The sequence below is a fragment of the Filicampus tigris genome, chromosome 3 (assembly GCF_054856515.1).
Source record: "Filicampus tigris isolate MCC_2025a chromosome 3, RoL_Ftig_1.0, whole genome shotgun sequence".
In the NCBI taxonomy this organism is placed as follows: domain Eukaryota; kingdom Metazoa; phylum Chordata; class Actinopteri; order Syngnathiformes; family Syngnathidae; genus Filicampus; species Filicampus tigris.
Window position 1 is genome coordinate 29224223 of NC_141219.1, and position 13021 is coordinate 29237243.

The 13021-nt window shown below is 40.1% G+C and overlaps 1 protein-coding gene across 2 annotated transcripts in view; it reads right to left on the reverse strand.

Moving 5' to 3' along the window:
• LOC147150553 (SH3 and multiple ankyrin repeat domains protein 2-like) overlaps positions 1 to 13021 on the reverse strand; it is a 239698-nt gene that overhangs the window by 119068 nt on the left and 107609 nt on the right. The window contains exon 1 of one of the 2 annotated variants that reach the window (XM_086024821.1): positions 10685 to 10888. The exons of the other annotated variant lie outside the window; for it this stretch is intronic. Within the exon in view, the coding sequence (XP_085880947.1) occupies positions 10685 to 10718 (34 nt within the window). The 5' untranslated portion in view covers positions 10719 to 10888. Of the gene's footprint in view, positions 1 to 10684; positions 10889 to 13021 lie in introns of those variants that run through there. 2 annotated transcript variants of the gene reach the window in all.

A 13021-nucleotide genomic window follows, 5' to 3' on the forward strand; every position in this document is an offset into this window, starting at 1 on the left:
GGAGATCCTTCATGGTAATTTAATTGCAGACTTTGATGAACATTGAAGAACACTGAAGTCCTGATTTCTTAAGGGTTTGTGCGTGGAAAAGCGGGTGCAAACTTCATTGCTCACACAAACAGATGTGGAAGATAACCAACGCACCCAGGATTGCGTCTACCAATCATGCAAAGTTGCCACATAGTTTATTTTGTGAGTTTTGTGGACAGATAATTGCGATAGCTGATTTTGCATCTTTAAATACAGCATCTGAAAGGCAAGTGCAAAAGCAGCATGCAAGACAAGAGGCAGTGCCACTGAGAGGCAGTGGAGAGAACTTTGCAGCTCGTGGAAACATTTTTGAAACCCGAAAACAGAGACAAAAATAATCACGGCATATCGTCTATTTGGCAATGCAAATGTAGAGCTCGGAACAAATGCGTATTTTCTTTCATCTGGGTCATTTCTGCGCACCGTGATGCTTGATGTTGGCTTCTACCAGAGCAGTTTTATAAGTGTGCTGTCCCAAGTTTGAAATGCAATATTAGGCAGGATGGTCACATGCATCCAGTTCCCACACACACAAGTTAAATCCGACAAAAAATGTGGTTCCAGGCGTCCCCAAAATTAAGGGAGCGATCAATTTATTCCTCTAATTACCTATTGTGGTGCTCTCCCAAATGTTTTATGGTGAAAGCCTTCAAAGCTTCTTGAAGCACAAACTCTCCTTTAAATATGGCAGTCGCCACAACTGTTACACTTGTTGCCCACAGCGCACGTAATCTGTTGGAGTGAGTGAACACGCAATTTAGCACCCACTAATTGGGATCCTAGTAAAATAATACGCAAAGATAGTCTTTCTCCAAAGAAAAAAAAACATCTATAGCTTTAAAATCCACATATGTAATAGGAAATATAATTGACCACAAATTGAATAGAATATGAATAAAATATGAGGAAAGTGAAACTTGTAGTAACTAAAAAAAATGCTACACTGAAGAAAATAAATGTTCACTCTTTGAATAATTCTCCCAAAAGTAATTCTAACTTTTCCGGATCTTAAGGTCTTCAAGCAACTGTCTTTGCAAGTGCGTCTCAAAGTCTGAGGAGCTTCACTAGAGACATTTAAACAATGGATAAATGTAAGGCTAAACGAACTCTGTCATGCCCATGCAAATTTTAAAGAGGAAGTCAACCCAAACATATTTGTTTCAAGAATATGTTCTATGCAAGCCCACTAGTTGAAACAATGCATTCTTACAACTTTGCATTTGTGGCATAGGAGTTAATCCACCCGTTTTTAGCTATTGCTATTGCTGGGGGCGGCCATTTTGTCACTTGTTACTTGTGTCGACTGAAAATGACATCACAGTTGCTCAGGGCTTAGGTAACGACCAATCACAGCTCACCAGTTTTCTGAAACTGAGCCATGATTGGTCATTAACTGAGCAACTGTGATGTCATTTTCAGTCGACAGAACGGGTGGATTTCTCATATTCCACAAATGCAATATTTATCAGAATGCCTTGTTTCAACTAGTGGGCCTGGAAAGAACATTGAACAAATGTGTTTCGGTTGACTTCCCCTTTAAAGAACTGTGCTAAATCTGTGAAAAATCTCCTTGATAGTTTTCTAAAGATGGATGGACAGACTGAAATGAAAGTATACAGGCCAGACAGTATAACATAACTACTTAAAGAACCCTCGCTGAGATACAGAGTGGATACTAACAGTTTAGCTGTTGTTGACATCAATTTTAAATGATCCTTCCTATTTGTGGTTGTTTTACGAGTCTTGGAAAATTTGCGAAAGCAGACTGTCCATACACATTGTATCTATCCATCTATCGACCTGGCTAATTCCCTTCCTGTCCTATTACACACATTTTGCCGAGGTTTCTTAATCGATACATCTTAATTTAAATCTTTGATGGAAAACCAATACAAGACATTAATGTCATCTGCCCAGTAACACAAAGAGAGAAAGAGCCGTATTAAACTGAGCAGGTTCCATGACTACACGCTCCATTCTGCGTTCTCTCCAACCAACATTAGCATGATTTTCTGAACTACCGTGAGCAGAGTTGTATTCCACCGGCCGGCCTATGGTGCCTGTGCTATGGTGTCAAACTGAGCCAGTAATGGAGGGAGGCCATGATTTCCCCACGGACACTTCCTTTCGTTACACTGTGAAATGACGAGCCGTCACTTGTGCTCCTTGCAACTGCAGCGGTGCATGCAGAGAGCGCAGAAGACAGCCTGAAGCCATTTCGATAAGGAGCACATGATAACGAGCTGATTAGTACAATCGCAGCCAGCAAACGCTGTCTGTGGTTTGCTGTGGTGAAGTTCGCGCTCTTCGTTTTCCTAACTGAGAGAACCTAAAGGGGGGATTCACTGAGTCATTATCACATTTCCACAGCAGAAACTAAGGCCTTTATCTCTCTGTATACAACAGACGTGTTGATGAAGGGAAGAGGTGCTAATGTCTCAGGAGCTAGCACATTGTGGCGCCACCACTCTATCCGTGTGAGTCCTACAGCTTCCCTTGTGGAGCTGGTTTTAGTTCCCCAACCTGGGTCCAAATAGGTAAAATTCACATTTTAAATATTGAAATATTCAAAAATACAAACATGGAATACAATGATCAATTGATAAATTATATTTATGTTATTTCATTTTCAATTTCAAGATCTCATACAATGTTATTATTATTATCGATTAACAATATTATAACATAACGACACTGGCCAGATAAGAAATCATATAATGCATGCAGCGCTGATACTACAAGTTGTGACTAACCTGCTTACTCACATGTAGATCAGTTTGTAGTTTTATAAGCCGACAAGCTTTTGTGACAAGCTGTGTGCAAGTCTGCATGTGCCTGAATATGGTAGCCTTTGCGAGTCAAAAAGTATTTGGTGAAGGGCACTGTGAAAGGTGAATTTGTAATGACTTTGTGGATAATCATGCAATAGTCCAGCAGATTTAGTTATTATTATCAGGGTTGGGTACGTTACTTCCAAAATGTAATTCATTTCATATTAACTTTACAATTTTACCGTTTATGTAAAATAATAACTTAGTCTGAGCTTAAGTTACTTTTATTTTCAAATCGAGGATTAATTGATTCAGGCCAATAATTATTTTAAATGGAAAATGCTAAATTTGCAACCATAGCTGGTAAATTTAAGATGTAATGAGGCTCTTTAACTATGGAGGGCCCTAGTTTCATTACGGGCACATTTCTAGTGCAAAGCACAGTCTAAGGCTAGGTTCACACCGCAGGCAAATGCGACCCGGATCTGATTTTTTTGCCAATATGTGTCCCGTATCAGATTTTTTTTATGACAGTCTGAATGGCTCAATTCCGATTTTTTCAAATCCGACCTGGGTCGCTTTCATATGTGGTCCTCGATCGGATACGGATCCGATCTTTTCCAATGTGACGGCGGTCTGAATGGCCAGGTTACATATATTCGCACAGGCAGATGGCAGGCAGATGGTAAGGGGATCAAATCTGCAAAGTTGTTTTGAGTAACATTATTGACTTTATATTTTACTTTAATTTAGTCCCACTTGAAACATAAAGAATAAAATGGACATTTATGGCGATTGTAGTAATTCAGCCACGGTAGTAATTCAGCCACGGCTCAGATTGATTCATTTTTTACACGCGGTTATGACGTGACGTCGTTAGTGATGTCTCCATGAAATGAGATAGAAAAGCCTCGCCTCGTAATTTCCCCAAAATACTGTATTTATTTCTACCTCCTACCTAATTGTTTCACTGTATAAATGCCCCGACACGTTGGACCACATTTACTTCGGCAAACACGACGTCAGGAGTGACGTCGACCGTCTCTTCTGCGCATGCAGGTCACCTCGGTGATGCGTGTGTTCATACAGCAGACAAGACAGAGGTTGCATTAATAACGCTAACACAAAAAAAACAGATTTTTTTTGTAATAAATCCGAATTGAGCATTAAGACTTACGGTGTGAACCTAGCCTAACTGTGCACATGGGCGGAGTTTTCTTTCTTTTGGTATTTTGCTAGACTTTGCGTGTTGGTAGAATTGGGTGCAATGAGGCATTTGCGCCTTTGTGCGCCACTGTAGGATGGAACGTAGTGTTTTCCCGGCCAATCCTCGCTGCATTCCTCAATTGCATTTGCATTAAAAGTAGCGGTGCGAAGCGCACGCCGAGTATGCCGTGCTAACCCTAACCCAGAAAGAGAAATTAGACTCACTGGAGTCATGTGTGACATGGGCAATTGGAGATCGCCTGTACCTCAATAAAATACAGCCTTTTAAACAAAAAAAAATACAAAATAAACCATCTTTTAGCCAGCCTAACATTTGGTCAACTCTTTGTCACCAAATTGCAAGATGCGCTGGGGGACGCAGCAGAAACACCCAGGCATAGCGCGTCTACCAAATTCACAAAAACACGCTTTACTCGACCATTGCCCCGGCACGAAAATGAAGATGCAACCATTTTTTACACAGAGCGCGGACTACTTTCTGTCACCAAATTAGCAGATGCGTTGGTGGTGAGTCTGCCTCGTGAGTTGGGAAGCCCGAACAGGTGCATCATGGCCCCAAACACGCTAGAATAGACTTGCGCTGACACGAAAATGAAGTTACGTCCGTTTTTTAACCAAGCGCACGGGCGCCAGTATACCAAAATAGAACCCATTGTGTTGGGGATATTGTTAAATTTTTCGACTCTATGGTGGGAAATAACTGCCTTTGATTAATAAAATTTTAAAGTATATATATCCATCCATCCATTATCTATACCGCTTTTCCTCAAAAGGGTCGCGGGGAGTGCTGGAGCCTATCCCAGCATTCAGTCAACACCCTGAATTGGTTGCCAGCCAATCGCAGAGCACACAGAGACAAACAAACATCCACACCTAGGGGCAATTTAGAGTGTTTTTAATTTTCAATCAACCTACCATGCAAGTTTTTGGAATGTGGGAGGAAACCGGAGTACCCTGCTGTTTGCAACACCTCAATTAATCCCTTGTCTTCAACTATAGCCGGGTTTACATGGAAACTTTTTTGTCATTCGGATTGAGATCATTCCGAACGAAGACTTCTGGTCACCTGTTTACATGTGACGTGGCCTATTCCAATCGACTGTTTACTTGCTCCACCCCTTTAATCAGATCAGCTGTGTCACAGCTGTGTTACACCCGGAGATCGACGTAAACATCACGTGATCTATCACGCTGTAGTTCATTCAGCTATTTAGCGCAGTATTTGTAAATGGTAAATGGGCTGTCACTTGTATAGCGCTTTTCTACCTTTGGTTCTCAAAGTGCTTCACACTGTAACTCATCTACCTACAGATGACGCATTGCATCAGGAGCAACTGGGGGTTCACATATTGTGACATGGTCACAATAGCCGGGGATCGAATCCACAACCTCCGGATTGGGAAACGACCACTCTACCACTGAGCCATGCCGGCCAATTCGTGATTGTTTTAACACTTTTATTAAAGCAGCATCTTGATTAAAATCAAGTTAGCAGTACTTTAAAACAAGTTCTCGCGTCGCAGACGAGCTCTGGTAAGACGCTGCCAGTGCGTATACAATGACATCACTACGCATTTGTGTCAAGACAGACCGGACGCAGCATGGCCATTCCAATTGAACTGTTTACATGACGCTCATTCGGATTGGCAAAAGGAATATACCAACCCTGTGAATCCAAATTAAATTCCATTCGGATTTGGCCTTTTTATTCTGATTTGGGTGTTTATATTAGGGATAGACGATATGCTTTTCTCAGGGACGATACCGATTATTAGGAGTCAAGGCGGCTGATAACCGATATTTGAAGCCGATATTTATTTATTTATTTGTAGAAAAAAGGGGTCAAATGGTGTCAAAATTATGAAAAATAAAAACTCCAACACTTGACTTAGTTTAAATTCCTTTAAGCCCATGTTTATTAAACAACTTTAGTGATTTACTAGATCTTAAAAAATAGACAACTTTGTTTTAAGTGTCACAAAAAGTGCAGGGAGCTCCCAGGCTCAGCTGCATGTCTAACAAACATCTCCTTACAGTAAATAGTTTTCTAAAAATCTATTATAACTGAAAGGTTTATCTTTCACACATCTTTGTTTTAAAGTTCAAAAACATAAAAGTGAATCCTCAACGCGGCTACTAGCCAGAAAAATAAGCATGTTTCCAAGACCGGACTTTCACATGCGGTACTTTGCCGTCAATTTTTGTACCATGTAGAGCACTTGTTTGTTTTAAAGAGCTCTATAAATAAAGTTGAGTTTAGCTTTTCATTACGTGGATTACACACACACGCGCACTCTGGCACTCACGTCTTACTTTTATCACCATTTCCCAATATTGTCAGCAACTTCTCGCAGGAGTCATGTCATTCACAAAGCAACTTAACTGTTGTGACATTGGGGGAGTGGTTAGCTTGAGCCACAAGGCAGCTTACTGTAGCGAGCAGAACTGCCCCTTGTGTTTATATGACATACAACGGCTCAGAGTAATGTTACAAGTGAGTTATAGTAGACTGACATTTACTAAAATTTCGGCGAAGTCTATTGCATTGCCTTCTCACTCGCCGACTCCCATCGTGTATGTGCCTGGCTCGTCCAGGAGACAGAGAGAGAGAGAGAGCAGAGCGAAAACACGCGGCTTTACGGCTGTCACGCACTGCACAAGGAACCAATCAGATGGTGCTTTGGGCGGGTCAATCTGCCTGTGCACGCAGGGCCAGTCGTGCAGCAAACACAGAGAGAGAAGCACGCTGCAGCAAGCATGAATAAAGCATTTTTAATTTATCGGCCTAAAAATAAAAAAGGCAGATTTCGATAATCGCCAAAATGACAAATATCGGCCCCGATAATCGGCCCGGCCAATAATCGGTCCATCCCTAGTTTATATGGAGCATTTTCATTCCGATTGGTGATTCGCATCCTATCTAATCAGAATACATGCCTCCATGTCCCGTAAACCCGTCCTATGCAGTTCATTGCTAGTCGCTTTTCAAGAACAGTCGTCAGCCTGTCGGTCGCAGAATTGCTCATACGCGGGTTGTTCGCAAGTTTAGTTTGGCAATAAGCTTTGCAATGCCTCGCTACATAAGCGTCTTTGTTGCTACCACCATTCATCGTACCAACAACTCTCACATGCTCCTCCATTTTCACGTCTTCTCTCTGCTACTGAACTTGCCCTGCCACCTACAATAGGAGCCTATCAGGTTATGCCAAACACAATGACAGCCAATCAATATCCACTTCAGGGTGTGACACCGACCATTGTTTTTTACACCCCCAACAACTCAAGCACAAGCCCCACGCGTCTAAACGGATCTCATCATCATACAGAAGCAGAAAGGTTAGAGATTAAAAATTAGATAAACGTGATTTTTAAAAAAAAGTAGTTAACTGTGACTCTAATTAATTGATCAATGTATTATTTTGACACCCCTAATATTATACAGCCTTGTTAACATAAATCTAGGAAAAAGAGCAATTTCAAGTAGCCTGGACATGTTATTGTTCATCTCTCCATATTCTGGTATAACAATGGAAACTCATTTGTTGGGAAGGTGGTAGCTCAGTCTATAAGAATCTGGCTTGAAGAAGGGAGGTCGGCCAAGTCCCACGACAGCCCCAAGTCTGAAAAGTGGGACTCGCAGCTGGAGAGGTGCCTTCCTATTGAACCAGCTTGCTGCTCTGGTGCTTGAACGTGAGTAGAGGAACTAATAATAGTAAAAAATATATATATTTACACTTCTTTTGCTAGATTTTTACATCAATTTGTTATTACTCTCAAAAACAAATACTGTATGAGTGAGTACTACATATGTCACTTTCTGAGCAGTAATTCATGCAGGTATGCCTGACCTATAGTGTCCATTACCAAACACAATTTAGTCCAGCCCAAGTCTATTTTGTACATATGCCAAAAAAGCTAGCTAAATCCAGTTATGTCATATGCATGCACAATAAATCAATAACACCCCCCCCCAAAAAAATAAAATTACAGATTGTTCAAAGGGTATTAACACTTTATATTGAAGCCAGCTTTTGTATAAGTCATACTTCTTTATATTTTGTGAACCGTCTTATTGCTTTGTATCCTACAGTCTGTGGGAGTTTTATCAACTTTTGTTGTCCTGCTGTCCACTTTACACTGATTTTTGCATTTGTTGTGTTAGGTTTTCAACTCCTACAACTTGCATTTTGCACCTGTCCTGTAAAACATTTCATAAGCGTTATCTGTGAAAAGTGCATGAGATGAGACAATACTTACTAATAGAGTTTACAGAGTAAGTTACCAAAAAATAAAAAATAAAACACCAAGTCAATGAGAGGCAGGTATCTTTTTGTGAATTCTCGAAATGCGATCCAGGCTAGGATAGTTCATTTAAACAAAATGAAAACAAATAAATAAATAAATACATAAATGCTTGGGTTTCCTTCCATTGTATCATTATCGTATTGTTATCGAGATATCGTGCAAAAATATCGAAATATGACATTTTGGCCATATCGCACAGCCTTAGTGACACTCTATTTTAACAACGTATCAGTGTTAAATTCTACATTGCACAGGTGATTTTATTACTGAATGGTGTTAATGCAACACCAACATTTTTCTTTTTAACACTGCCCCTGAACTTTTAACACCGGCTGATTTGCAATGTACTGTACGGCCAAAATCAAGTCGCTTTTCAGGAAACCCCAACAACGGCATGATTGCGCAACAATTAACAAAGCAACATCAAAAGGGGGTAAAAAAATGTCAACATTTTAGATTGGTCAATAATTTGTAAAAGTAACTCCTCCACGTGGATTGACCAATACAATAGTATAGGCTTTTGAAAAAATATGAACGTTACCAAATTTTGACTTTGGCCCAATGCCAACGATATAGTGTAAGAGAGAGCTAGCTATCTGAAATGAAAACATCCATTTTACTTCATGACCTACAGTCATGGTTTATACATGACATAAACTATCTTTTACAAGTTACTGCATTTGTTGAATGTATTATTGCAATTGTACGACAGCTTGAAGGCATCCATCCATCCAGCTTGACTTATTATCCTTTTCTGGGTCCTTAATGGCCATTGGGCTTTTCAAACTGGAAAGTGGAGCCTATCCCACCTGACTGTGAGGTGTGGGGTGCGCCCTGGAATGGTCATTTGTCAATCAAAATCTTAAGACCAGTTGAAAAAATGCTAACATTTGAATTTTGCACATTTGGATCTTAATGAGGTAGGAAGTAGAGCTACAATATCTGATCTGGGGTGCTTTTTCATTCAGTGGAACACTGGAGCTTCAAGTGGCGCAGGGTCGTGAAACGGCGACTGGTTACGTGAAGATGTTGCAGCGGGCATCCCTCATGACTGAGGGGCCTCGTCTGTGGGGTAACTACTGGTGGGGTTTTCAACAGGACAACGCTGCAGTTCACAATGCTCACTTGACGAAAGACTCCTCCAGAATAACATCACTCTTTTGGACCATCCTGCATGTTCCCCTGATTTAAATCCCATAGAGCACATTTGGGGAGGGAAATTTATGAAAATGGCCATCAGTTCTAGACAGTTGATGGTGTTCGTGAAGCCATCACCACTTGGAGCAATGTTCCCTTTAGCTTCCTGGAAACACTTGCGTCAAGCATGCCCAAACGAATTTTTGAAGTGATTCACAAGAACGGTGGAACTACCAATTACTGAGTCCTACTGCAAATTTTTTGGGATTCTGGTTTGGGGATTTTTTTTTGTTCTTTTTTTAGCGCTAATCTTAAACTATTGGTCAGCTGATAAACGTCTATTTCGATTTGATTGTTGTTTTCAATAAATTACTTTTCAATGTGCTTTTTATCACACACACCCTTCTTGCTTTTGAATATTTGTAGCTCTATTTAAAACCTCAGTAAGATCCAAATGTGTAAAAGGTCAATTCTATCAAATTTTCAACTCGTCTTAAGATTTTGATCAGGTCTGTAAAGCCAAACATTCTCACCAATGGGTAATTTACAGTCTTCTATTAAACCAAATACAAATCTACCTTTTACTGACACATATTGGACCATGGTGATTAATACATTCATCCTACAGTGGTTGTTATGATGTTTCAAAGAACACCTAATGTGGTTAATATTGGGCTGTAATTTAAAACCTGTCACTTTGGTGTTGAACACAATCCACATTCTTGACAGCGTTTTCCCTCTTCCAAATGCAGCCCCGTGCCGCGCGGTCATTGAGACAACAGCGGCAGGTGAAAGCAGCAACACGCTTTCACATTCACACTCTGACAGATGGGTGGGCTGATTGGATTCCGTTTGGCTGAGGGGAACACAACATCATCATGTTGGCTGTGTGTGTGTGTGTGTGTGTGTGTGTGTGTGTTTATTCTTCGGAGTTCAATTTCTTTAACGCCCCACCAAAAAGAAAAACCTGCTCCAATGTCTCGCTCTCTCTCGTCCGAGAAAAAAAAAGTCAATTAGCGTATTTTTCAAGCACTGTAACCTAAATAAGGCAGCGACATACTTACATTCCAATAGAAATATTACAAAAAAATGACGAGCATATTGACCGACACTTGAGCACACAGCGATGTGTAAGATGCCTAACTTTAAAGACGAAGAAAAAGTTCTCTATCGCCTACGCTGATTTACGTACACAAAGTGCTAAAACGTCCTACCTTCTTTTTTTAAGGCATTGATGATGGACTTCATTGTGACCCCTTGTCTGCTAGACTCGCAGTTCGAGCATGTCCTGGTACTTTTTATTAAAATTTCCCCTGGTCCGGTTGCCCTCTCAGAACCATGGAGAGCGAAAATGCGCAGAGGAGTAACGGCGGGCAGCACCCATGATCCCGCTCGCACTTTGCTCTCCAACCGCCTGCTTGGAGAGTCTGCACCGCCCCAAAGACTAACATGCGCTCCCCGTATACTAACGCAAGCATGAGTTAACTTGCCCCGCCTCTCTCTCTCTCTCTCTCTCAACACACACACGCATACACACGCATACACACGCATACACACATCCACACTACAAAAAAAAACCGTACATTAAGTCATGCTGTATTGGAACTGGCAACGTAGGCGTGGAATGCATGGCTAAAATCACACACTGTGTGTATGAGTAGAAAATAATGTAAAGTTACAAGAAATATTGCATAAATGCAAACGTTATGCAAAGTACCCAGTAGCGACCTTCTAATGTTTGTAAACAGGGCCAGGCAGGATACTTCCAAGTGGTAGAACTCCAAAATGATGACAAAAACGTTTGTGTTTGTGCCATCAGAAAAGCCTAGTTTCATCATAATCGTCTTATTTGAACCCATTTCCTTAAAAAAAGGTGTAAAAAAGAATGTGCAGGTGATTCCGGTAGATAAGCCGCTTCTAAAAGGACAGTCTTGGAAACCAAACCTGAAACCTCCATAATTGGTTTTAGAGAACACAATTTCTTGTAAATTCAAAAAAATTCAAGTATTTAGAAAATATTTGGTTGTGACCCAGGTGAGTAGAAATGCTATAACGTAGATAAAATACACACCTCTGTTCAAATGTCACAAGTTTTCGTGATAATAATAAATAAGACCAATACACATAATTTCAAAACTTTTTACTCAATTAATGTGACCTATAATTTGTAAAACTATTGAAAAAAAAGCAATCTTTTGAAGAGGGGAAGTAAAAAATAAACAACTGAAGTAATGCGGTGTGATTGTAGCATTTGAACATGGGTGTGTAGATTTTTATATCCATTGTATTCGATGGATGCATGGGTTGCTTTTGATTAATTGAGTAATACTTAATGGCTAGTCTGCTAGCTAATGCCAGCGCTACAGCCTACTATATATTTCACCGACAAAAGAGCATAGCTGTGTTATTTATCCAAGCAGCAGAAAAGTCAATTAATTGGTCAGTCCCCACGATCATGTTAACCAGTTCTTACTTTCCACCACATCAGTTTTTTTTAAATCAGTTTACTAAACGAAATGTTCTGTCTTGACTAGAAATAATTCACCTCAAGTAACAACTGACACTTCTCACATTTAGGGAAGAAGGCTAAGCCAGGCACGACGCCAGGATTTTAGAGGGGTTTGACCAATATGTGGGGGGCTGAGAAAATTTCGATTTTCATCACTTTGCCTTCTTTATTCAGAGGTTCTCATTTTTTTCAATGAAAGGATTGATGATAAACAGCACAAGCATCCTCAATATAAAACTTTGAACTGAATTTGGCCAAAGATTATTCAACAAAAAGTCCAATACAAGTGACCACAAAGCAATGGCAAAATCTTTAACCGAAAGCACAAATAAATGAAGACTCCCTCCGCACAGCTGTTTCATTTCGATGGTTTCAACATTTTTTTAGTTTCACGTAACGCATGTATTACAGAGAAATTTGCACTTTACTGGATAATCTAATACACCAACCAGTAAAAACACATTTCCACAGTCTAAAAATTGCCACTTGGCATGGATGTCATGGTTCTATAGAAGCTCATTGTTTTTATTTTTATTGGAAACAAAAAAGTCAAGTGAAAAAGGTTGTGTAAATTATGAAATAAATATTGACCTTGCAGCAAGCGACGAAATCCCTCACAGGTGTGTCTGGGGATATGTTTGTGAATCAACATTACCACACAGGCACGTGAGTTTGGGTTATCACTGATGTCTGGAAGACAGCAGCCTGGCACGACCACACTGGAACAAACACTTTTGGAGAGTGCTAAATAGAAGCCATGAAAATCATGTAGCATGTGCCTGACTAATTTAGGCAGCAAAGTAATCATACGATCAAGTGTAACTTACACCTACACTACCCATTTTAGATCACAAATAATATAGGAAAATACCCACATTTTGAAAAACAATGTGGGTAAATGTAGGGTAATAATTCACAGCCACTTTAATTGCATAATTTAAAATAATATATTTGGGGTAAATATTTGAAAAATAAATGATATACATTTCTGGTTGCATTTGTATATTTACTGCAATATGCACATGTGCTATCACGCAGCACA